This window comes from Diadema antillarum, unplaced genomic scaffold, assembly GCF_040938485.1.
Source record: "Diadema antillarum isolate AM-2024a unplaced genomic scaffold, OU_Dant_1.0 scf00000197, whole genome shotgun sequence".
Lineage (NCBI taxonomy): Eukaryota > Metazoa > Echinodermata > Echinoidea > Diadematoida > Diadematidae > Diadema > Diadema antillarum.
The window spans coordinates 3,562,335-3,589,800 of NW_027271086.1; the positions used below are offsets into that span (position 1 = coordinate 3,562,335).

General features: G+C 40.8%; 1 protein-coding gene across 1 annotated transcript in view; it reads right to left on the reverse strand.

Annotated features, from left to right (window-relative positions):
- Positions 1 to 27,466, reverse strand: part of LOC139723707 (serine/threonine-protein kinase MRCK alpha-like) — a gene marked incomplete at its 5' end in the record, with an annotated part of 79,985 nt that overhangs the window by 32,317 nt on the left and 20,202 nt on the right. Inside the window, 16 exons of the mRNA XM_071634929.1 lie at positions 4,444 to 4,485; positions 5,725 to 5,798; positions 6,599 to 6,705; positions 7,533 to 7,681; positions 8,798 to 8,903; positions 9,333 to 9,457; positions 11,415 to 11,621; positions 12,203 to 12,352; positions 13,444 to 13,554; positions 14,659 to 14,935; positions 15,899 to 16,013; positions 16,945 to 17,028; positions 17,559 to 17,710; positions 19,836 to 19,998; positions 22,646 to 22,820; positions 24,671 to 24,814. Coding sequence (XP_071491030.1) covers positions 4,444 to 4,485; positions 5,725 to 5,798; positions 6,599 to 6,705; positions 7,533 to 7,681; positions 8,798 to 8,903; positions 9,333 to 9,457; positions 11,415 to 11,621; positions 12,203 to 12,352; positions 13,444 to 13,554; positions 14,659 to 14,935; positions 15,899 to 16,013; positions 16,945 to 17,028; positions 17,559 to 17,710; positions 19,836 to 19,998; positions 22,646 to 22,820; positions 24,671 to 24,814 — 2,181 coding nt within the window. The remainder of the gene's footprint in view (positions 1 to 4,443; positions 4,486 to 5,724; positions 5,799 to 6,598; positions 6,706 to 7,532; positions 7,682 to 8,797; positions 8,904 to 9,332; positions 9,458 to 11,414; positions 11,622 to 12,202; positions 12,353 to 13,443; positions 13,555 to 14,658; positions 14,936 to 15,898; positions 16,014 to 16,944; positions 17,029 to 17,558; positions 17,711 to 19,835; positions 19,999 to 22,645; positions 22,821 to 24,670; positions 24,815 to 27,466) is intronic.

A 27,466-nucleotide genomic window follows, 5' to 3' on the forward strand; every position in this document is an offset into this window, starting at 1 on the left:
GAATGAGGCGAAAGCTCCCCGAGCGCTTGGGGACCAGAAAGGTAGGGGAAAGGGAGAGCCGCGGGTGGTCGCGGATCCGTTCCACTGCCCCCTTCGCTAACAGGGCGGCGATCTCGGCCGCCATGCCTCTGCGTCTGAGGGGAGGCAAGCGAGGGGGGGAGAGACGGATGACGCCTCCGGGTAAGGGAGTGGCGAGCTCGATGGAGAAGCCACCGCCTACAATGGAGAGCACGAAGGCGTCGTCCGTAATGGCCGCCCAGGCCGGCTGGAAGGCCTGCAGGCGGCCGCCCACCCCGGCTGGGGGGACCTGAAGCGCTCGGGGCAAGGAGTCAAAAGCCGCCGCGGCCCTTGGCGGCCGGGCGGGTTGATCCTCGCTGTCTGTCTCTACCCCTGTGACTGCGGCGACCGCGGCCGGAGCGGCGGGACGGCTTAGGGGGAGGCAAGGTGACCGTTACGCGGGGGGGTGCCGCCGTCGGGCGAGCAGCTCCGCGGGGTCGGGGGGCTCGTGGTTGGACGGATCTGAGCTGCGTGGCCAATTCACGGGCCTGTTGGCACCTTGCTAACTCATCCCTGATCCGAGGGGCAAACTGACCTGAGAACAGAAAGGGGCCCTCGCAGGGCATGTCAGCGGTCAGCTGAACCCGCTGTCTAGCTGAAAAACCCAGTGCTTCTAGAGCCAGGTTCCTGCGACGACGAGTCGTGTACAAGGCTGCACGGGTAGACTGTTTCCACAGTTGTTCCGAGATAGACATAAGCAGTGCGTCAAGCAACTGCCTGTCTTCTGGAGAGACCCGCAGGTCGTCTGCTTGTACGGCCAAATTGGTCAGAGCACCCGCATACGCTGCCAGACGCATAGTGGATCTAGCCAAGATGGACATATGCGTCCACCTCTTATCTTCTTCAAGGAAGGAGCACCTGCGTAGGGGGTTGACCTTCCCGACGTAGGAAGAGTCATGGCGGGTGACTGGTTACGTGCGTGCGTGCGGACGTGCGTACGGCCTGGGGGACACGGGCGGTGTAAGGTAGGCTTACTGTGTAAAAGTTTTTTGTTCGATGTTAGGGCAATTATAGGGATAATAGCATACTATAACAGATAGGTGGTCGGATGTACTGATGTAGATTATGATTATCCTTACTCAACTGCCTTGATTCACAGAAAATAGTTATGCATTTAAACAAAAAAAAGGAAAAAAATCCTGTGATTTTATCGAAGGCTTTGAAATTTGACCATTGGACAACATCATTACAGTGCAAGTATGCTCTTGAACTCGAGTTGAAAATCAAAAAATTATTCGAGAACGAAAGTCACTTAAAAACTGACGAGTGTCATTTCAATCTTTTAAATGCTTGTGTTAGTAGCAAATACTGCCATTTAAGTGCTGACACAGCAAATCTGGGGTATTTTTGTAGTCAAGTGTTGGACACTACAATTTGGGGAAATGAAAAAAAGAAAGAAAGAAGAAGTTATCAAAATATTAGAGAAGCGCTCCTTTCAAGTTAGTGAACACAGGTTTATTTGGAGATTTCCAAACAAAATATCTGACATTTGGTGCATCTGGCACATAGTGAAGCAGTGTTTATCATTAATAAAGGCATATTCATTTTATTTCTTAGTAGCTGGAAGAACAGGAGTGTTGTACAGTGTACATATCAAATCACTTTTAGATCTAGTACACTTTGTGAGTGTGGTTGTGTGTGTGTGTGTGAGCATAGCCAGGGTGCATTACCGTATCGCCGAAAAAAAAATTACAACGGAACCCTCCGCAATGATAACTTTAAAAATAGTGAATCAATCCAAATACACTTTAAGGGTATGAAACTATAACTTATTACTGACATCTTACAGAAACCCCATCCGATTTGCTTCAGTGGTCAAAGAGAAAAGAGGAGTTTTGTAGAGCATGTCAGGAATCCTTTCCCTCCAAGTTCTGTCCGTCACGTTCACACATTATTCAGTTCCAAGAGCATCCGAGTGCTAAACTTTGAAGACTCAGACCTGTGACATAATTTACAACGATTCCACATTTCTCTGTGACCACTTAACCAAATTGAATGGGGTTTTCTGCAAAATGTAGATAAGATGTTATAGTTTATGACCTTGAAGTAGCATTTAGACAGTTTAAATCATATTGGTAGTAATCAGCGCGGAAATCTGATTGTAAGTTTTTTTGGGACATACTGTATAGGTCCAAGGAATATGCAGTCTACAGTCAAATCTGTCTATAGCGGTCAGCCAAGGGAATGAAAATAGTGGCCATTGTAGACAGGTGGCCGCTTTAGACACTTCAGGGTCTTTAACATGACTCTTTGATTGGAGGGAATTGAGTTTAGTGGACGTATATGGCAGGTGGCCGCTATAGACAGGTGGTCGCTGTGACAGGTTTGACTGTATATGCAAATCCTCTCGTTAGGACCATATCATTCTCTACATTTAGGAAGTGGCAGTTATGAAGTGGCTACCACTACTGTAGACATTCTGAGCTTCTGTCCATTTGGCCTTTAGAAATGTTGATCTCATCTCATCAACAGGTTTTCTTGTAAGGTATTTTTGCTGCAAATTTGCGAATGCAATCAACAAGCTTGTTGATAGTCCCTGTATTGGTATGTTCCACTGCTACATATCATTTCATGAAAAGTACTTGATAGTGAAAAACTCAGCTGCATCATGCTGGAGTCAACAGGTGAGAAATGGGCAAGGCAGAACAAAGTAAGAGTGATTCCTTATCATGACAAACTTTCAATTTAGATGCTCATTACTACAAGTCTTTACTTTTAAAACCTACGTAATGAAACACACACACACAGATTACTGAAATAACTGAATCTAGCGTTGCACCTACAAAATTTGAAATGGCAACACAATGAGAATGACAGATAAAATTACTGAAAATGATTGAAAAAGTCCCCTTTTTGCCCCCATGAAGTAGAAAGGATTGATCAGTGAAATGATAACTGAAACAAAAAAAGGTGTAGGTGACCCATCATCTCTGTTTAAAAGTCAAAATATGAAGTCCTTCATTTTTCACAGAATCAAAGCTGTCAACATGGGTACATGTTACAGAAGATGCCAACATTTCTAAAGCTTTTTCTCTGGTATTACAGTAGGTTTTTGATTAAAGGGGAAGTAACACTTTTTGCCGAACATGATCTATCTAACACGAACATGATCTCTAACGTCGCTGGGGCGACAAGACCTCGTATCTACAAAATGTCAAATGTTCAGGAGAGCCAAAAAACATGGCGGCCAAAGCACTGTGGCGAATGGGATAACCATTCCTTTGACATGCCGTGGTGGCTTCATTTTTGGAGTGAGACAGTTGGGATTTAGACAGGACATCACTTAACCCATTATTTGACCATTAATCCAAAAAAAATCATTTTCACCAAAATTGCAGATACAAGGTCTTGTCACCCCAGCGACGCTATGAAGCTATTTAATGATAACCCGTATGTTCGGTGAATGTAGCCCATAGGGTTTGATTGATCTTTCATCTAGGAACGAGTTCAAGATTTTTTTCTGTTTGTTTGTTGTGGGTTTTTTTATGTTACAGCCATGATAATCGTCGTGCACGCGGCAGAAATGTTGTTAACCCTATGCGCACTCCCACAGCCTAGCGACAATGTGCCATGCGCAGGGAAGCGTGCTAACAACATTCTGCCATGCGCATGATGATATATTCTCAAATGTTGGCACGGTTCTGTCTTTTCCCATAAAGCTTTTAGGACACACGAAAATGGAAAGTTCAAAGAGCAAAGAGAGCAGTTCACTCTAATTTGTCACATGAGTGAATTTGGAAAATGACTTGAGCGATGACTGTGATTTTCATTGCAAATATGAAACACGGCAAAAATTGGACAAAACTGTGACAAGCCCTTCAACTACAGAAAAATATGATATGTGATGAAATTTCATGTCATACACTGCTACTATGTTGAGGCAAAGGAACGACCCACACATACCCTTCAAATACAAGATATTTTGCACTTTCTCTACCTAATCTAGCTTGGAAACTTGGGAAAGGCTTCACTGCCTGTGAAATGTTCAAGACTATTCTCACTGGTGTAATGCTAGACTACCAACAATAAAGGAAATGGTATTTTACTATACGGAAAAGGATGGAAGTGTCGTGTTTGTTACCCCTGCTCTACAGACACTATTCAGATACACGCATCTGAAATTCTGCTCACAACTTGCCAACATGCAAACACGTTTTCTCTATAAAGCCACGGGTGATCAAGATCTGACCTGAAAAACGAGGCAGCGTGATTTGAGTGTATGCTGATGCTTTTTGTGTGCTAGGCAGCAGAATGGCATATTTACACGTAAAACCATATATATATATATATAATGTATATATGTACAAACGGTGATTATAAAGTGTGGTCTACAAGATAATGGAAATGAATCCGGAAACAGCACAAACAAAAAGAGTGTTTCTGAACCTGCATTGCAATTGAGATTCTCTGTAATTTCTGTTTCTGTTCCTGGGAAATGAGACAAGAGAACAGAAAACGAAGAGATATCATGCTTACAAACGATTCTCAGACGACAAACACACTTGACTTGCACTGAACATGTCCGAGCAAAACATTTTCCACACAAAGATGTACACAACAGTGCAAGTGAAACATTCACAAAGGGTGCTGCATAGTAAACCAAGCGTTGTTTCTAGCAAAATTCCCGTGACAACCAAATGATCTGCACTGTGGTCTCCACCAATCCTTGCCCAAATTCGAATTGTTCTACGCAAGTGAAACGGACCATTCTTGTAACAATCCACCTTTTTGGTGTTCAGTCTAATTTCTACCTAAGCTCACAGATTTACTTCCATTTACATGTCATTTCTTCACACTGCATGTCCAACTTACAGCACAATCAATTAGTGGCAGCACGATGACAAATTTCGATATACATTTGCATTCATTTGTATATGTTTTCTTTCTTTCTTTCCTTCTTTTTTGTTCAGAAATGGGACACAATACTAATGACAACAAACCCATTACACCATATTATGACCTTGATATACCCATAATAGACCTACTGTTGGATCTGAGAATCTGTTAGAAGTGTTAGTTCTTGTCTTTACTTTCTTCCTCTCCTCATCCCGCTTTAAATGGCACAAAGAGTGGCTTTGAATAAAGGGACTTCAGCACTTGAAATTAAGCAATAAACACACACATACAAAATTAAAGGGTGTGTACAGTTCTGGTTGAGGTGAGGATTTAGCTTTTAACCATTCTGTGAGATGTCAAAGAGTATGCAATTCTAAGGGGTATCAAAAGTCTATTTGATGAAAATCGGTTTTGAAATGGCTGACATATCCAAAAACAAGGTGAAACAAAGAGATCCTAATAAAAGACGTGGCCTGTCACATTTTATTATTATCACTTTTTTGGATATCTCAGCCATTTGAAAACCAATTTTAATCAAATAAACGTTGAATCCTTTTTAAAATTACATGCTCTTTCATATTTCATAAGAGGTTTCTCATCATCTCACTTAGGAATGTTCAAAACATGAATCCCCACCTCAACCAGTACTGTACAGTCCCTTTAAAAAAAAGAAAACAAAATCTTGCAAAATTCGGTAAACATTAAAAAAAAAAAAAAATTAGGTTTTACTGAGGACTTAAGAAACAACAAGAACAACAAAAACACAAGGTATTCATAGGAGTAAATTAGTTTGGCCTTGTCTAAAATACACTTTACTCCAAGTAAACTTACCAAGTCCAGCTTGACGCTACTGCCGATGTCCAGCACCTTGGCAAAGAATTCGAAGTTATTCATGTCCACTGTATCTTGGAAAGATGATAAGGAGAGAGCTTTACACAGCAAGCCACATTCCTGACAATTCAAACTCAGTTTTGAAGTTTACCTTATTGAATGTTCTGCGTCAATGAGGAATTACTTTATTGCTTTATTCAGACCACACATGCCTCAATCCAAAAACTGTGTTTGAACTATTTGATAACACTCATAGATATTCTATGGTTAAGACTACATCCTGAAGAGTGTGCAAGATTATGTGCATTTGTGAAAACCACACATCTTGGTATGTGTGACTCTAAAAATGAGCTCGAGAAAGCATGACAAAGGAAAACAGAAGTACCGTTGATAGTCATGTTCCATGTCACGAAGGACTGGTGTAAATAATAGCAGGAGCAAGAAATAACATGTTTATAGCAATTTAATTATTCATACAAAGTTAGGCAAAGGAATAAGATGGGTATTCAATACCATCTAGCAGTAGAGTGCAAACACATTTTCAAAATTTCAAGGGTATCCTCCACCTATCCATCCACCCCCAAGAAAAAAAACAAAGTATGGACTAGCTCAATGGCATATAAACAATGACCTCTAGTTGCAGGGAAAACTGTCCACTAAAATTTAGGGGGGAAAAGAGATAAAGAAATCAATGCTGGTGTTGCAATATGCTGTTTGTTTGTTTGTTTCTTTCTTTCTTTCTTTCTTTCTTTGTTTCTTTCTTTGTTTGTTTGTTTGTTTGTTTGTTAAATTAGTCTGCACTAGTAGCTGAAGGATTGGGCATCAAACAGGAGTGGAACTTTTGATACAAATAATAACCTCTTCAGATACTCACTGGACTTTGAGTTCTGAACCTGCTGCTCCAATTCCAGCACACGGTTATTCAGCCGAGTCACCTCTTCTTCCAGCTCGCTATTCCTGCCTTCTGCTTTCCTCAGTTTGCTGTGACGAGAAACGGAACGCACAGAAGAAGAATATCAAATGCCTGACTGTACAGTTGCTCAGAGGGAGCAGTACACTGATGGAGTAACCAGAAGTGCGTACAGAGATATCATGCAATGTGTGGAGTATGGAGTTCAGTGTCATGTAATGTGGTGAGCTGTAGAGTCGTAAGGTAGAAGTGAAATATGTGGCATGATGACTGTATGTACATGAAATTGACCATTAAGTGAAAAGTAAGATTACCACAAGTAAGCTTAAATAAGTTCATGGTGCATTTAATGTGCTATGAGATGGGAAAGAGCAACATGTAGTGTTGTGTTGTGTTGTGTTGTGTTGTGTTGTGTCATGTAGTGAAGTGTAGTGTAGTGTGATGTAGTAGTATAGTACAGTGGAATGTAGTGGTATAGTGTAGAGTAGTGTTCTGTAGTGTAGAGTAGTGTAGTGTAATGTAGGGTAGTGTAGGGTAGTGTGGTGTAGTATAGTGAAGGATAGCATAGTACAGTGTAGTGTAGTGTAGTGTAGTGTAGTGTAGTGTAGTGTAGTGTAGTGTAGTGTAGTGTAGTGTAGTGTAGTGTAGTGTAGTGGAGTGGAGTGGAGTGTAGTGGAGTGGAGTGGAGTGGAGTGGAGTGGAGTGTAGTGTAGTGTAGTGTAGTGTAGTGTAGTGTAGTGTAGTGTAGTGTAGTGTAGTGTAGTGTAATATAGTGTAGTGCAGTGTCATGTAGTGTAGTATACTGCAGTGCAGTATAATACAGTGCAATACACCAAGTTCCTCAGAGTGTCAACATATATGAGCAAGCATTGAGAGTAACTGGTGTAGAAGAACTGACCTCTCATCAGCAGCATGGGTAGCCTTGACTTTTTTGAGTTCCTCCGTGATCTGCTCCTTGGCCTGAATCTCGCTACGCAGGTTGGACTGCAGATTCAGGAGTTCCATCTTGTCCATCTTCTGTGACCGCCGGGACTGCCAGCTCTTCTCCTGCCATGACAGAGGAGAAACACCGGTCACATGTGATCTCAGTGTTAGATCATCACTGGCAACGTAATCAGAGCATTTCCACTCCATCTCGTCGGCAAAGGCATATCGACATCATTACAAGCTCATCAGAATGCTCTTTCATTTGATCTTCTTCCTCCTCAGCATCGTTACCATGCTCCTTCTCACTGTCATCATCATAATCATCATCGTGATCTACTCCCACTTCGTCTAATAGCCATTTAGTCTCAACCCACATGGTCTAATCCCATTTTGTCTACAATCAATTCGTCTAATGACCATTTAGTCCAATTGCCACATAGCCTTATTACCAGTTCGTCTACTACCAGATGGGCTACGCCCACTTCGTCTCATACCCACAGTTTACTAGTTATTAGACGCAGCGGGAGAAATCCAAGGACACAAAATTGCAATTAGACCATCTGGTAATTAGACAAAACAATAATTAGTCAAATTGAGCATTAGACCAAGTAAGGATTGGACCAAACGTGCATTAGACGAAATTGATTATGGACCAAATGAGTTTAGCCATAGTGGTGCTAGACAAACTGGGAAGTAGACCATCTGATATTAGACCAAGTGGCAATAAACTATCATCTTCATCCCCCTCATCGCTATCACCATCATCATTCACTGTCACTCAGGGAGCACGGATCATCAGCCTCACCAGCATCTGCCATCAGTCCCGCTCTCCGTACTGCTAAAAATCATCATTGCATCTGCCATCATCGCCATCATCATTTCAATGGCGCTCACAGTTCCCAGTATCATCCTCATCTAACAGACCTAGCATAGTGCTCATGATCACCCCTACAATCAGGGGGGCATTTCATGAAGCATTTTGTCCAACAAATTTGTTGGACAAATTTGCTCTCAGCCAGTCAGAGGCAAGGATTTCAATAGCTTATAACAGTTTGTCAGAAAAAACAAAATAATCTGACAAAAGGCTTCATGAAATGCCCCCCCCCCCCACCCATCCAAATACACAGGAAATGATATTACAGATATTACACAACACCCACCAAATGAATTTATGCAAAGAAGTCAAAATAGAGTAAAAAGGTCAAGGTGGCATCACATCTGCCACGAGTAGCTCACCCTTGCAGCACCGACGATGCCAGACACCTTTATGCTCTCCAGTTCATCTGTCATCTTAGAGGCAAGGGCCTGCAGGTATCCTCTGGCATCCTTCTCATCACTCACCCTGTTGAGATGGTGAAGGGGGAAAGGACACTTGTATAGGTATGGTGCTAACACAGAGCAGTTCATGGACCAGTCGCACGACAATCCACCATGTTACTTAAATACGAGAACAGCATTCTGTACTTGCAGTATTTACAATCTGAAGAACACTATGTGGAAAATATATGGCTAACAAACATCGCACTGCATTAATTATCACTTCACGTCTGGTGGCCATAATTCACTCGATCTTGTTACATTAAACAAGTCCTTGCATGCATTTTCTGAATGATGCGTAGATAGCATGTTTGGATGGACAAATTCACAGACTGAAATTCATATAGATAGTCGCTGAAATGGTGCAGGGTTGTTGTGTTATATGGGTGCACTGTACTATGCCCTGCCCTACTGCTCTGACTGTTGAAAAAAAGCACTGTCATGAAGTTCTCACCACTGAATAATCTCCGATATCTGGGCCTCCCAGTGGGCCACAGAGTCTTTGTTTCTCGACACCTCTTCCAGCTTCTCCTCCGATATTCTGTGGTCTCTCTGGAGTCTCTCGTGGTCAACAGTGATCTGCGGAGAGAGTAAGTCCGTGAGTAAAAAAAAAAAAATCCCTCAGGACAGGTATCAAGGGTAGATTCTTTATTACATGCGTGTTACAGTTTCGGTTGAGATGAGGTTTGAGGTTTCCAACGTTTTTATTTGATAATTTTTAAAGATTCCAACATTTTTTGGTGATCATATTTTTTTTAGATAATTACAAACCTCTTATGAAATGTGAAAGACCATACAATTCCAAGAGGAATTCAAAGTTTATTTGATGAAAACTAGTTTTGAAATGGGTGAGATATCTAAAACAAAGTGATTTAATAAAAGTTGGGACCCAATTTTACTAGGATTGCTTTGTTTTTCTTTGTTTTTTGATATCTCTGCCATTTCAAAACCAATTTTCATTAAATAAACACTGAATTCCTCTTAGAATTGTATCCTCTGTAACATTTCATGGAGTGGTTTCTAAGTATCTCGCAAGAAGTCAAAAGCTGAATTATCACCTTAACCAATACTATACCATCCCTTTAACCTGTTGAGGACGAGCTGATTTTGCCACAACACGCATTTCCAATAGACATGTGCCTGAGTATACTCAGGACTCGTCCTGAACAGGTTAACATTTGACAACATATAACACTCAAGGACAGGATGGCATTGATACGTCAACCTATGCGACTTCTTTGTTTCTTTTAAATTCATGACTCTATCATGAACAAGGGACATTCAGCACAACACAAGCTTATTTGACACTTTTAAGGAAACAACATTTCATTCATTCAATATCTGCTGCAGAATAAAAGAAATTTGCCCTAATGAAAGTGATGGGCGTCTACCATGAAGGGACTTCCTCAATCTGAGGTCAACTGAAACCCATACACACACAAAAAAAAAGTCAGTCTGCTTTAAAAATACAGCTCACCCCCAAAAATCAGGAAATATTGAGGATGAAATGCTACCACCGTCCCTCAAATTAATACTGACAGAGATTTCATTTTCCCCATCATAATGGCTATTTCAAAATCTTTCACAGATTGAAAAATTGTCACGTGCCTCATCATCACATCTGCAGACCTCCCAACCTTTCTGACTGAAAAATAAGGGATGATTTGGCTCAAAAGTAGGAAAGAAAGAGCAGTTCTCATAGGAGTGTGTAGTAAAAAATTATCAAGAAAATTAGGAAACTCCTATTGAAACAAGAGCTGGGAATGGTCAAAATTCAGATTCTTTCCTTCAAATTCAGAATGGTTGGGAGGTTTGCATCTGCTACATGAAAAAACGATCAATTTGCAAAACTGAAAAGTATAATTTGCCCAACTGATATTGCCATTTTTGCACTTGGGTGTGATAGAGCTTGTCTACAATTCAGTAGCCTCATCTTACGGGCCTCAGTACACACTGCCTTTTGCTTGGAGTGATTTGCCAAGAGCAGATTGGAACATCCCTTTAGCGGGAGCCCCATTTAAAAGTTTGTTTCCTGACCCATCCTAAATAAAGGTTTTGTTTACCATTGGGAGCAGCGATTTTAAAATGTTAAGAGTTACCACATTTGATATATAGGAGTAGGTTAGTTGTATCACAAAACATCCTACCATATAAAAATTTTGCAATAAAGCCTAAAATATACGGATATATCACTATTTTCCTGAGTAAACCACAACTGTAAACGGTTTAGTCTAGAAACAATTTTATTATACCTGTTGTTCACATTTTGTATATCTAACAATATTTGAACATTTTTACATTGGTTGTTTCTATCCCTAACTCACATTTTTAAATTACTTTTAAGCATTACGACTGGATTTCTGTTTCACCTGCAAACAGTAAATGCCTTGGAGTGGTATGTCCAAACTGAAACTGGACAGCTACGCCAGTCAATGGATAACTGCACTACACTTCAGGATGGCACAGAATCAAGGGATGTTCCAAGGAAAGGATAGGGGAGGGGCACCCCCACAGGGACTCCCAATCCATCTCTTACCCTGTCAAGCTCCGCTCCCAGCCTCGTCTTCTCCTCGATGAGCAGGGAGCGCTCCCGCTCGTGCTTGCGCTTCATCTCGTTGATGCGGTCCAGCTGGTCCTGCGAGCTGTCCTTCTGGGAGCGCTCCAGCTTGTCCTGCAGGGTCGTGATCTCCCGCCGCATCGACACAATCTTGCTCTCGTTCTCCGAGTTCTGCTCCTTCAGGATCTGGGCGTGGAAGGTGGAAGGGGGAGGGGAAGCAGTTGTAGAAGTTATTCCTGATTACAGCTTCTTTAGGCATTGGCACGAGTATTGTGGTCTTTTTCTTACCTAGGTTGAAATTTCGAATTCTTGGTAGGAGTCACAGCAAAGAAACAAAAGAGAAATGTTATACGCAGGACTCAACAGCAGCGGTGGCCTGGTAGCCCATGGCCACTACAAATTTATGTTGGGCCACAAAACTTTCAAAAAGGTTAGCTTTTGGTGACCAGATTGGGCTGCTACAATTCAAAATTAATTTCTATTTCGGGCCACCAAAATGGCTTCCAGAGAAAATTGTCAAGCCCTGATACGTGTACACATCTTTTGATATGCGAAAACATATAACGTAGGTTTTGCGAGTTTAGATTGTCAATCATTTTCAACTTTCCATTCTCAATATCAAGGTGCTGCAAGAAGTTGATGTTATGCAAAACAGAAGTGACAGTAGGCCACAAAAGATAAGCAAATGCAGAGCTTTCATAACTTCAGTAAAATCAGAAAGAGATGTGCTCATCAATCAAGACTTTGTGTCGGGGGACCACACTCACCTTCTCCTCCATGGTGTGCCGCGACTTCTCCTTGGCCAGACCCTCCTCGTACTGCACCTCCTTCCTCTCCATGGCCTGCTTCAGCCGCGTCACCTCCTTCTCGATCTCCATGTTCAGGGCCTCCGGCTTGGCCCGCCCAAGGGAGTTGGCCTGAGCAAGGGTGGAAGACCAGCACATTTTCTAATTGAGATTCTCTCTGCTGGGAGTAATTTTCCTTCTCAAAAAAATGAATATAAATTTTAGTCCACGGACATATATTCTGAACAAATTGACATACAACTCAATGTAATCAAATTGCTGCGCAAATGAAACTTTACATAGCAATCATGTCCTACGAGCAGAGCAAATTGCTGTGTGATACCAGTGATATTATTCCCTGCTGTGCATCGTGTCTTTTGTCGTGCCCGAGGATAAATGCTTCTTTCGAGATGAAGAGCTATACCTCGATCACCGGTTGACATTCATCAATTCTGACGGGTGAAATAGGTTAGAATGGCTTCATCATCTCTTCAGAGCAGTAATGTGGACAACATCCCATCATCTCACTGTCGATGGGAGCATCATCTTGTCATATTTGTAATACAGTGTGCCCAATATTTATCTTTCAAATTCAGGGAGGTCTAAAATGGCTTTATGGAGATACTTTAATGCTTTAAGCATCTCAATACAACGGACTCCCATTATAACGAAGTCATCGGGACTGGCAGTTTTCTTTCATTAAATTGAAATTTTGTTATAGCCAAATAAATAAACAATAAAAAACATACAGAGGATAATGTTGCGGCCTCAATTTTTATTTCATTGTATCTGGATTTTTGCAATAGCCGTGTTCGTTATAATAGGAGTGCGCTGTATAGGATGGCAATATCAATATCAGGGAGGCTCTTGTGTTTTGCTGTCAAAACAAGAAGCAATAGGTTAATGTTCATGGAGCCTCCTCATCTCTTGCAAAACAAAGAGCAAGCACCGAGCAAAGTTACAGCTGGGGGGGGGGGGGGGGGGGTTTACAACATTAATCACCTTTGCCTTTGCAGATTCCAGCTCCTATAAGATCACCATTAGCGAGAGCAGTGGGCAAGTCACTGAACCTAGGGAAGATAACGGTTTTCGGTTTTGCTTTTTTTTTTTGGGGGGGGGGGGGGGAGGGGTTGTTGTCGTTGTTATTGTTTTTTACGAGGGGCAGTCATGTTTCTTATCTTCCATGATTGGGGTAGAGACCAATTTTTCTGGCACTCTCTTACCTTGTGGGCTTCCAGCTCCTCCTGAAGCTGCTTGACATTCTGCTCGCTCTGCTGCCTGAGTTTCTTTTCCCTGGCTATCTCTACTTGGAGGTCCTCGTGGAGAGCCTCAAGCTGTGCAGGGAGAAAGAAGGGTGTGGGGGGGGGGGGGGATCAGTTAACATTCACTCATTCTACTAGTCAATCTGAGCTGCTCTCTTCCTTCTGGTCATATTCTATTCATCTTTATAGCTGACAGACTTAGACCTTCTTTTTTTTTTTTAAATTACTGATTCATGTGTCAACTTGTTCTTATTGCAACTGACTGACAAACTACCCTTCATTGACGAAAATGAACAATGATTTATAATAGCTTCTATTCCAAAACAATAAAACACTGAATAATCATTGTTTATTTACGTCGATGAAAGGCAATCTGTCAATCAGTTGCAACAGATTTTGTTGTTGTATGTATTCTCACTGGGGGAAAAAAAAAGAAAGTGACATTGTATTGAAAAGTACTGGATTATATATGATGCCTTACAGGAAAATGTTACACAATGGCTTTAATGTCTTTCTCACTAAGTACTGATCAACAATTGATCATGTTTTGCTCACAGATGAACATAAAAGGTGACAGGACTATTTATAGTATATAAGCTTGACCTTCACACCTTTCACAGAGTTAAAAGAACTTAAAAGAAATAAATGCATGGATCTGCATATCTAGAGTTGACAAAAAACATATATAACAAGCTGAAAATGATGGTCAAAATCCCTTTGGCTAGAAACATCTTTGAAGGGGTACTTGTCTTAATCATTAGCATGTCAAATATTTCAGGATGCGACGAATCAACCTTTTCATCCATCCAACAAAGTGTACCCACATAAGATCGAGGGACTATGGACAGATCTTACAAGGCACTTATAGACACGGTAGCATGAGGATTCATGGGTGGCCTGATTCATTCATTGTCCATCGCGGTACAACTGAAAACCAAGGAGAGCACCAGTCAGTGAATATGTGGATTGAAGCATACCTTCATCTGTAATGGCAGACTCCAGCCAAGATTCTTCGGTGTGTGTGTACTTATCCAGAGATCAGTGATAAAGCTGTATACACAATTCGTTATGGGAAATTCTGGAATACATCCAAGCCAGGCCACCCTTTCTACTCCAAGGTACCCCCACACTACCAGGTCTTTAGAGGCACATACTATGGAGGGTCCACTAACTAACCTCCTTGTTGGCTGATTCCTGCTTGCGGATCTCGGTTCTCTGGGAGTCCACCTTCTGCACCACCACGTCCATCTCTTCCTCCTTGTCACGCAGCTCGCGGGAGAGCTTCTGCTTCTGGGACATGATGTCCGCGTAGCGGTCATTGATCTCGGTGAACTCCTGCATGGCCAGCTTGCGCTGCGACTGCGCCTCCTTGAGCTCCTTGTTGATGTGGCGGCAACGCTCTTTGAAGTCTTCCAGCTCTGATGTCAGATTTTCTTTCTCCTGCTTCAGCAACCTGCAAGGGGGGGGGGACACATATCGATGAATGATTTGTGAATAAGAGAGGGAACATCAGTGAATGTCTCTTCAGAACAAAGCAACAACAACAACAAAATCCCTACTAAGCGATGTTTTCATAGAATGGCTTGCAGAATGGAATCTTCAAATGATGACTCCCTCAAAAATTCTGGATCCCACTTGATTGTAATGTGTCAATATTCCTGCTGGTTTTGGAGTAAACACTTCTCTGCACCTGGCTCCAAGCATGAAAAGAGAAAATCATACGTATGACAACAGGAAGTGGGTAGGGTGGAGGGGTGATGATACAAGCCATTGGGCATTGTAATCAGTGCTGAAGGCTAAGTTTGAGATGATGTTCAGCAGTGCAAAGGCTGAATTGTGGAAAAACAACTACAGGACAAAACAAAGCATGCATGAACAAAGAGCACTCTCATCACAAGCTGCTCTACGAGCTGAAATTTTCGCATACAGATATTTTTGCAAATTGCTACTTGTGGGACACTTTGGCACATTGGTAATTTCGTGGTTGGCAGGGTCTCCATTAATTGTTACTTCATCTTTCATGAAATAAAAAAAAAAAGAAGTAACAAATGATGATACTAGTAGGCCTGCTGAATGTCTTTACTCAGCAATTCCCTGTACATAAACAAAGTAATGTGAACTGAGTTTGAAGCACTGTACAAAATGTGTAAAATTTTGCTATGTCATGGCCCATACAGCGTGCTAGACCCACAGCAGTTAATGGTTGTGCGTGATCCTGCTCTGGCATGGCTTGATTCTTTCTTTCTTTTTTTCCTTTTTTCAAATAAAAATTATTCTTGTGTGTTGTTGTTTTTGTGTTTCTTTATCTGCACATTGTTATAGTCACAGTTCAAAGGTGACTCACAAAATTCACAAAAATAAAAAACCACTTCGAAAATTTCAGCTAGTGCAGTACTGACGCTACTGGGGTACTTACTTGTTACTCCTCTCTGCCGTCTTGACTTTTGACATGGTGTTGTCCTCTACATTCTGCATTTCTTTCCGGATGGCATACAGGTTCTCCTGGGCGTGATTCGTCTCCGCTTCCGATTCTATCACAGAGAAAAACACAGGGGGTAAAGAGTGTGAGAAGTCGATTCTGGCTCCCCTGTTCTCTTTTAAGTAATGGAGGGATTTATCATCAGATGGTGGACAAGCACATGTTCCCTATCACTCTATACTGTAAATGTACAACAGATTTCACAGTGTAGAAGTCTCTGTGAATATTGTGTTCCATAGAACTCTTGTAAAAACAGGAACACACACAAGCATTTTTGGAGATACTGAACCACAGTTAACCTTGCTGAAGTCGACCTCGCATAAGTCAAATAATTGCCTAAGTCAAAGGTCTTTTCAAGTCCTCTTCTTTTTATATTTCTATTGATTTTGATCCCTCATAAGTCAAATTTTCTAAAAATCAAAGTTATTTCTTCAGTCCAAATAGATTCGAATTAGGTGAGGCGGAATGCTCGTACAGTACACTCATCGGTTAAATCATAAAGAAGTGAAGTTGGCTCTAAGCGAAAACAACAAATTCATCATGGAGAAGTTTCCCACCTTTATAGTGCTTCCATGGTACGGAGACATTCTAATTACGTTCTCTCTTATCCTGAGTAAAGCATAGAGGAAACTGCAAAAAGCAGTTAATGCAGATACTAGCCTTATTGCACTTCTCTCTATACACATCTCTTTTCCCTCCTTATATATTTTGAGATCCCACCTCTCATATCACTGCTGCATTTTCACAACTTTTGTAAGTCATAAGACACCTGCTGTCAGCCTGGAGAATCCTTGGAGCCCATTTCATGAAGTCCTCACATAAAAGTCTTTACATGAATCACAAAACAGCCAAAGTCGCTCACATTTAGGTATGTAGAGAAGCAAAATCCATTTAATGAAGTCTCTCATAAGACGTTCACGAAATGGGCCCCTGGTCATTAAAAACACGCACGGTTGCAATTCCGAGGCGATTGCTCTACTCACCAGCAATCTTTCGTTTTAATGACTTGACTTCATCCTGTAACCTTCTCACTTCATCATTGTCTCCTGCCCCGCTGCCTTTGGCATCTGTGGGAGGATGACGTAGGACAAGAACATCGACATCTCAAAACTGTGTTGCGTCAATATTACTCGCCTTCAGCGCTGCACATCTCAATTTCTGCTATATCCTGCGTACAATGTGCAAATCTCATGTGTGACAATGTGATGAAATTTGGCATTCAGCCATTTAATGAAAGTGTATGATAATTTATCATTTATTAGAATTTGAGCAACAATTTAGTATAGACACTTAAGCTTTTTACAGAACAACTTTGGGGATTGTCATGAAGCAGAATCTGTCAGTGTGAATGCCAATCTCATATAACCTTGTGTGTCTATCAAAACACACTCTACTCTTGAGTACATTTCTCCATGTTCTGCAAACTCCAAGTTTCTGTAAATGATGCCATTTTCTGTGAAAACCTCACTCATTGTTTTCTAAGATATATAACAGGACACAAATGACATTCATCAAGCAGAGAAAACTCTACTTCACAAACATCCTTGTACAAGGTGGTGAAAAGCTGAGATGACAGAAAAACAAACTAGACGGGCACCTGATATCATCTTCTTGAGGTCAGCCTTCTCGGCCTCCAGCTTGCTGATACGTCTCTCGTAGACCTCCACCTGCAGGCTGTCCTCCCCACTCTTGCCACTGGGAATGACCGCGTCTTGGACTTCGGCCAGTTTACCAAGGTCTGAGAGAATACTGGATGAGATACGAAGGGTGAAGGGGAAAAAAATCTGTGATTATCAGTGGCAAAATGGTTGCACAAATAATGCCACACTCCCATTCTTAACCCCTTGAGGACAAGTCCTCAGTATACTCGGGCAAGTGCCTACGGGAAATACGTGTTGCAGCAAAATCAGCCCGTCCTCAACGGGTTAACAATAGACATTTTACGAATTGCTAATTATCATGCAAGCTTGAAGAAAAAGTGTCATTTCAGACAGTGGTGAAAACCATCCTTGCTTCTTCCGAGAGAATAACAACTTGATGCAAATGGGGTACAAAAAGAACCAATCAAAGGTCATGAATGGTATGACACAAGGCAGAAATTACCTCCAAGATTTTGACAACGGGTGGTAGGCAGCAGAGCATCTTGGAAATCAGCTCTATATTTTGTTACATTTGTATTCTAGACACTTCAGGTATCACTACCTCATATATATTATTATCATCATTATCATTATCATCATCACCATCATCACCATTATGATGATTACCGTTATACAGTGCTGTGAGATTTTTTTTTTTTCAGATTGGCACATCTACTGTGCATGCTTTCTTTGTCTCCTAGCCCCGATCTCCTGAAACTATCAATGATGGAATAGAGATTTCACAATCCTGTTAATCCTATTTGTCTCACAATGGCCTTCACACGGGCCAGCCACATTTTTATATTGGAGCAAGTTTGTCTAAATTACAATAAAGGAAATGGAGGGAGTCTTTTTTTTGGGGGGGGGGGGGGGGAGAGAAGAGGTGGGGGTTTGGTTTGGTTTAACCAAGTGCCAAGGAAGTTACACAACCAATTATGTGCCACATAACATGACTGTCACAGAAATAGCTTCAGGATTCGCTTGGCCTGCCGTGGCACATATCTTAATACAGTAAAGGAAATGCATAATTAGTGTAACCTTATAGCTACTCTTATCAAAGCATGAGGCGCTAAAAATTATGATAATTTAGGAATAATGTTACCTTTCACATGTAAGCACTGGAGATATAGGAGGCAGGGAGCAGTCATAATGAAATAGAATAATCGAATAACACCACTGCCATGCAAACAGCACTGAAGTCAAGGCTAACAAAAAGGAGGCCTGGCTACCTAATTTCTAGCAGCAGCCACCCTAAAATCAAGCTCTGATTATTTTAGATTCAGAAGAAGGCTTCTGTTTGGTTACTAAAGAGAGAGTTGTCAATATACAAAATTAGTGAATGGTCACGAGTGAGATGGTACAAGATTTCGCACATGGTGAAAGATAGAGGCACTCCATTCAATGAGGTGAAGCCGAGTTGAATAGTGCGCCTCATCTTTCACCGAGTGCGTTAGTCTTGTTCCATTGCACAGGTGAAGACCATACACTATTTGTTTAATACAACACCTCAGACGTCAATGGCTATGGTCCCCACCGGTTCTTGAATTTAGCACAAAAATGGCAACCATTTTTTTATTGGTGAAAGGCAAATGGGGGACACAGCGCAGTCAGTCGTACCTAAAAGCGATTGGTTTAAGTTGTTGATAGTAAAATGAGTGACTAAATACGTGTCTGAAACTGACTGAGTATGTGCAGAAAAGGTATGTTTATTGTGACGTCAGAGGGCTGCAATAGTGCACAAACTATGAGACGATCATGTGTTGAACACAGAGTCAATGAATATTTGTGACATCAGCCATGTGCTATCCATTTTTACTCGAAAACTGCACAGCTCAACAGTGACAGCATGCAATGATACTTTTAACTGCATGTCACATGTAGGTGTTGTAAAACAACAAATAACGAGCATAAGCTAGACAGAATACTAAGATTCTATTCCACAAAGCAAGCAGGCTCATATTTCAGAACACCCAGTTTAGGGTACCACTCCTGCTACTATCATACATATCTTACATTTGTCTTGAGGCATTCAGTCCATTGAGCAAAAAAGAATTTGTAAAACAAGGGAAATATAAGTAACTGCTTTCCCTTCTCGAAATGATTCTTGGCTAATTGCGCAATCACTTTACATTCAACGTTGGTCGAAGTCACTGACCAGCTATTTCTTTTCTTAAACTTTTGAGTTCCATACACAGAGGGTGTAAAAAAGGACCAAAAAAAAAAAAAAAGCTCACCTGTTTCTTGTAAAGGTATATCCCAAGAAGGGTAGATGGTTGCCAGTGAAGGCGGCGTGCGTACTAGGCGGCATCACTTCTGAGTTCCTAAGGTCGGCCTCGTCGACGTCAAAGTTTGACGTGTCTGTCGCACCCTTGACGTCAGGTATGTACGGTGGCACCACTGATAAAAAGAAGTGCGTATAGGCATTAGACATACATTGGGGGGATATGCCTGCAAACTTGTTACAGAAATTACATAGTCTGCACATTGAAGGATTTATCTGACACAGCCGGCGGGGGGGAGGGGGGGGGGGGAGGGGGGGTGCTTCTAGTGAATTTTGAGAATCAAAAGCAACAGAGCAGAGGAAGTGAACGGAAGTGAGAGAAAATACCAGCTGAACGACAAGGAAGTTACAACCACATATACAAGACAGTATTAGAAACCATGATGCTGTAAAATGCTCACCATCGAGATATACAATGTTGGAATGCAAGTCATTTAACGTACCTTTAAATAAAGGACCGAAGGATAAATGATTCACTGGCAAACTGGACAGTAATAAGACTGAGGCGTGTAAGATTTCTTCTATGGAAGTTCTCCTTCATTGCCTTTTTCTCTTCAAATTATCAGGGTAAATTTGATATCACCCACGTACACCATACATTTAGCAGTCAATTATTTTTTTTATTTTTTTTTTTTTTTGTGAATCAGGACTTCCCAACGTCGCCAGTGTTCAGATTTGCAATCGTGAAGTACAGCAATGAATGGCAAAATGTATGTGTGCACGTCACATTCCAGTCAGAATCTGAGTTATTTCAATTTTTGCATGTTGTTAAATTCGGGAATAGCACCCAAGTCACAAAATTCATGAAAATGAAAGCCTCATGAAATATACGGCATACACAGTATTCCTCAATGTTGCAATGTAGCAGTGGGAAAGGTGGCTACAACAAGAAAAGGTCAAAGTTAATCTGATAAATAATCTGATAAATACTTTTCTTTTATTTTTTCTTCCCCACACTTTGAATGATTTCACAAGAGAAAAAAAAATAGCCTGGGAAAAGACTGGAAATGCAAAGAGGAATTTAATGTCGATATTCTATCACAGAACGGACATAACACCACACAAGTGATATGCTGTGCAAAGAGGAAGCAAGGACAAAAAAAAAATTAATAAATAAATAATAAAATAATGAGGAAGTACATCAGATGCACAAGGTTGTATTTACACTGATTGCTTCAAGAGCAGCATACTGTAGAACATGATATTTTAGTACAGTAAATAGTGTAAAACGTCACAATATCCCTTCTCCCCCCTTTCACATTACAAATGTTAGCATGTTCACCACATATATTTTGGTATGTTCATGTGATAGTGTGAAGCTCAATGTCAATACGATGCAGCAGTTCCTCCTATGGTGGCCAGGAAGATTCTAGAAAGCAATACACATTACACGACATTCATTATCACCTGCCAAAGATTTATAAAACCTTATGCCTTGTGCACTTGACAGGTCACTTTAAAGGGATCGTATAGTTTTGGTTGAGACTTAATTACAGGTTTTTAACATTTTCGGTGAGATAATGAGAAACCTCTTATGAAATATGAAAGAGCATGTAATTCCATGAGGAATTCAACGTTTATTTGATGAAAATTGGTTTTGAAATGGCTGAGATATCCAAAAAAGAGCGATTCTAATAAAGTGTGCAACCCACACTTTTTTGCGATCACTTTGTTTTACCTCGTTTTTGGATGTTTCAGTCATTCCAAACCCGATTTTCATCAAATAAACTTTGAATTCCTCTTATAATGGTATGCTCTGTACTATTTCATATGTGTTTTCTTGGTATCTCGCAGAAAGTAAAAAACCCAATTCTCAACTCCATCAATACGGTACCATCCCTTTAAAAGAACAGTCAAGTGATCCTCTATTTTCTCTGTTCAAGGATTACTGAAACTGTTTTCTTTTGTCGACTTTGAAGGTATCTACACAGTGCTTCAAGATCAGAGCTTATAAAGTTGCATCTCATTTTTTTTTTTAAGGGAACCAAAACCCAAAGAGAAATATGGATGGAGTGAAAGCAGCAACTTAGTAGAACACATCAGTGAAAGTTTGAGGAAAATCGATGCAAATGTTATGAATTTTAAAAGTTTTGGTGTTGGAACTGCTGGATGAGGATACTTCTAGAAGTTATAGCATCATGGCGTAAATATTCTAAAGAGAATGGAAGACACCACTAAACACAAAACAACAACATCATGTGTGGACAACAATATAAACAAAATACAAAGGGAATTCCACAAAAATTCATTTTTCATGAAAATTACACATTCCATCAACTTGATACTAACATATGTTAAGGGTAGCAATTATTCCCCACTGCTTTCTGAAAGCGGTTAGTCAAGTGCTCTTTCATTATGCGAGAAAAGTGAATTTTTGTGGAATTCCCTTTATATTTTCTTTATATTGTTGTCCACACATGACGTCAACCTCCAGTAGTCTCCTCATCCAGCGGTTCCAACACCAAAACTATAAGAATTCATAACTTTTGCATCGATTGTCTGATTTTCTTCAAACTTCCACTGATGTGTTCTATTAATGTTGCTGCTTTCACTCAATCCACATATCTCTTTGGGTTTTGGTTTCCTTTAAAGAAGTCATCTTGTAATGTGAATGGGTGGTATCCTACTGTGTTGACAAAGCTTTCAATTTCATGCCAGTCACAAAATCCGCCTAATTTACGCTTCAAGATGGGTCACAAGAGTTCGGCACAAGGTTACGCTGCGTACGATGAGTCATCAGAAATAATGCTCTGCCAGGCTTACTGTTTCTGATGTTCTCCCAGTCGATGCCGTCAAAGAAGGCATGGTTCTTGAAGTCCTTGAGCCCGTTGCGGCCCAGACGGTCCTCTGCTGAGCAGATGAGGCTGCAGATTAGATCCTTGGCATCCTTGGAAACGGGTTGCTCATCCTCCGTCTCCGGTGGAAAGTCAAATTGGTTCTATGGAAGGGGGGAGGGATGGAGAGGGTTCTATGTAATGAACATTTCTCATTCAATTGATACATACATATATGATGTGCAACACTCCTTGGTGTTATAACATGGCCAATCAAACATGCTTTACTTACTGTCTTCACAATTCATTTGTAAATCTCACTCTCTTGCCTTTCAATCCCCTCAGACCTGAAGTGTAATAAACAACAATTTCCATCTTCCATCCAATACAAGGCTTAACAAATCTAAAACCAATGTGGAAGAAGAAAAGCTAAAATCCATGGTGACATTGCAATAGAGTCCACTGCACTTCTACCAGGTTGATATTCGGGAAGAACATAATGAGAGAGAAAGAGGAGAAACTGGTAGGCAGCGAGGCGAAAAGAGAATGTTTAAGAGAGGCAGAGAGAGAAAAGGGAGAGAAGAAATGTATGGCGATAGAATGAGCTGATTTCAATTTGTCTTCATCAAGATAATTGTCACACTGGAACACATGGACTACCAGGGTAGCCGTCGTAAGACATAGTCCATTAATCACCCGGGTCTCAGCAACCATCTCCGATTTGAAAAGCTGGAGTAAACACGTGCCTCCTTATTTGCTGGGGGGATGTCACGGTTCCGGTTGAGTCACCAACAAGACCATCAATCAATCCCCAGACCCTCCCCCCTCCCTTTTCCCCCACCCCACCCCACCCTCACCTCACCCCACCCCCTTGGAACATCTCACATGAATGTGGAAAATGCTGGGGCTGGACCCACATTGTTGGATGTTGTGCAAGTTTATAATGGCATATGTCCTTGTATACATCACTGTGTGTGTGTGTCTCTCTCTCTCTCTGAGTATGTCTCCAATGGCAACGGATATATGCACAATCTATAACAATTTATGAATGAGATGTTCTCTATTTTCATCCATTCCACCCACACTGACAGACAGGGTGAATATTTTAATGAAGATGGCCTTTTCAACAGCATGTCTATCCCATGTTTCTCATTCTCTAACCCACATACTAGAAATTACTAGTATTGTATTTTTGTTTGGTTTGTTTGATATGCTTGTTATTGTACAATGTATGATGATGTATATGTGATTTTATCAGGCAAGGACCAGCTGAAGAACAGCCATTGGCTGAAGCAGGTTCCGTGCTAAAATAAAATAAACTGAACTGAACTGAACTGAACATACTAGAAATGATAAGAAACAGAAGTTTTGCCATCTCTTGTTGTTTGAAAAGAAAATGTTTGCATTCAAACATTTAAACTACAAATATTCACATTGTAATTATCTCATGCAAAATAATACAGCATTTAATCAAAATATGCTCATGCTACAAGCCGTTCTGTACAGTCTGCAAGGGGGACCTCCAATACAATCTTCATTAAAGAGAATTCCCTGTCTAAAAGTGAGTCATTAACGTCACTCATAAACTAATGTCATTTTGCTTTCATGAGTACCTCTTTGTGCTATGTCACACTGACAACGCAAAACACAAATCATAATGAAGTGTCCATAACTTTCATCCAGCAAGTATACCAGCTGTACATAAAGATTCAGAAAGAAAAAAAAAGCATGCTTTAAAACCAGGAAGTGAAAAATGATATCAAAATACCAGTAGTAAGTTTTGTAAATTACACAATCTATGAGGTTGCATGGAAGAAAAAAAAAAAAGAGTAATCAATGCAAAGTTTTGGTATGAAAATCCGTCCTTGTAGCCAACAATTTTTTTGGGTGTGTTACAGTGAGTAAATTTGGAACTTATTCCTGGAAATAAAAGGAGGAACCCTTCAAGCTAAAGGCGGACAAGGCTGGGAAGCGGAGAGGGAGGGGGTGACGTTGGTAATGAGTCCATCCTCACTTTGTGATTCATGATCTTTCCGTAGGTTTCGACCAGAGACTCGGCATAGAAGGGTGTCTCTCCAAACAGCATCTCGTACATGCAGACTCCTAACGACCACCAGTCGCACTCGGGACCGTACCGCCCTTTCCCATCCTCCATGGCCTGCAAATGATACGAAAATGCAGAAAAATGATGGGATAAAAAGAGATATGTACACACACACACACACACACACAATCACAGTAACAACACAAAGATAAACATGTGCTTCTCAAGCGCAGCTAAAAATGTAATAACTTTTTATATATACCAGCATATAAATGTGACGAAACAGCGATGATCCATTATTGAATATGAATGTCTCTTTGTCAGTGTTGGCAGAATGCCTGGGAGTCAATCCATTTTTGTGCAAGTGTTCCCATTCACACGTCTGACTGTGAGTGGCCATAAATTGGTCTGTCTGTATGTCTGTCTGTACATATGTATGTCTATCTGCCTGTCTTCACATTGTTTATGTCTACAGTGTATATATATATGTGTTCCTCGGTAAAAAGACAAAATGCACTCAATGGAGACTGGACAAAAGGAAAACAGCAAATTACTACAGGAGAGGCTCCACAGCAAAGAGAGTTGATTTGGAAGAACACGAAGGAAACAAGTAAACTTGAAGCCCAAACCAGAGCACACATTTCAACCGAGTCTTATTTTTATGAGAGGGTGAACTTTAACACACGGAATGGCAAAAGTAAAATACATTATTGCCAAAAGGTGTATCCTGTTTAAGAAATTGCATTCTTGTTGACAGAGGAAGTACAATCAAGTAACACACGAAAAGTGAAAAGTCTCAGAAATCTTGTCTCATTTGTTAGAGAGTTTAGATGAATTCACATTTTTTTTTTAGTGACTGCTAGTTTCCTTTCAGTTGCTAGAAGCTATTTTGCTAAACAGGGAGTCTCTTCCATGAGGCTTACCCAAAATACAGAACTGCAGCAAACTGTAGAACACAGACTACACGGTAATGCCTCATTTTTTTTTTTAATAGGAAGGATGTAGTGTTTATTACTATCTAAAGTATTTCTATTCCTGCCAAACCTGTGTGTCAGGTTAAGAGAGGATTTATTACCGAGGAGTTCTCCTTTTGAGTTCCCAGCTTTACATGGGTGTCAGAATGCAGAGAAGGTACAAAACACAATTATGAATTTCCTTCAAATATAGAAATTTGCAACACAACAACCATTATTTGGGGAAGAGAGGAAAATTATATGATCACAAGTAAAATATGATAGCATTCCTTCTTCAAATACAGGTGAATGAAATAAAAGAAGTGGTCTTAGTATTAGATGACGATTAACTTAAAAGATAGGAAATCCCAATTTGTAGGATTGTCAATTCCACATTATTTCACAACGCACTGCTCACAGAGTCAGAACTGATAATGAAATATTGAAACAAGAGTATAAAGTGAAGAAATCACTGTGACATTTACAAGTTGTAAATGGCAAACAGGATACTGCAAATAATGACATTAAGATGGCCAATTAATAAAAAGAAAATAACTTTATCACTGGTTTTTACAAAGGCACTGTTGAAAGGCTTTATGCCGACTAAATCAGAACCAACAGGGAGATATCTCTATGGTACATCGGTCGGTGGCTGTATGCACCCCACATGGTGCTTACTAGAGGGATTCGAAAACATAATTTTACTTTCCTGCATGTTGCACAATTTCATCTGCACAATATTCCATACATGAATGATTACATCAATGATATGTGTCTTGTATACAACTGCATTGTATTCATTACTGCCCCCTCCCCCCCCCCCACAAAAAGAACAAAATGACTTTACAGTGTGCTCAAAAGTACTAACACACACACACACACAAACACACAGACACAGACACAGTCAAAAATTACATCATTCACTCCCAGACATTCGAATGAACTCATTACATCATCTCTTCTGTGATTTGCTGCAGTTCATTCGCACACTTCCTGTTACAGTAGCACTGGCTGTTTCTGTGATAATTTATTCACATGGTATTGCATTACATTTATCTTTTTATGTTCCTGCTACCTCTAATGATATGAGGGAGGGGGAAGGCTAAATATTGCATGAGGGAGAGAAGGGGAAAAAAAAGAAAACCCAAGAGATCTGACGGTTTTAAATTCAATTAATGGATAATACATTATCCATTCAAGGCTAACAAAACTTAAAACCTCTGACTTTTTTGTCTTTTAATTCATTTAGGTAGCAAAAAAAAAAAAATGGTACGCAAACTGATCTAATACTTGATTCACATAAATTTGAAACACAGGCATTCATTCGGTGTAGAGAGCAAATGCCGCCAAAGTGGGTTAATCAATAGAATACCGGGATACAGGGCTCGCAGACGGTATCAAAAATTGGTTGGAATGGGTCAATATAACATTAAGTCTGCCGGGGATGAGTCAGAACTCCACTCGACGCAGACTCCCAGCCGGCGAAATTGATGCGGGAGCCAGAGCCGCCCCGACTCAACAAGATGACATGGACGGATGGGGGAGAGAGAAAGAGAGAGAGAGGAGAGAGGAGTGGGGATGAGATGAGTGCAAGAGCTGGGATGGAGGAAACAGCTCGTCATACAAGCATCTCGGGGAGGGATGAAGACTCTGGAGATAGCACAGCAGATAAAGAATACATTTCCTCTCCTCCTCCTCCCCCCCCCCCCCCCAGCCACACACACACACACACACACACACACACACACATCAACATATGTATGCTGCATCATTGCCATCGTCAGTCTGACAAAAATTCCTGCATATGATTTGG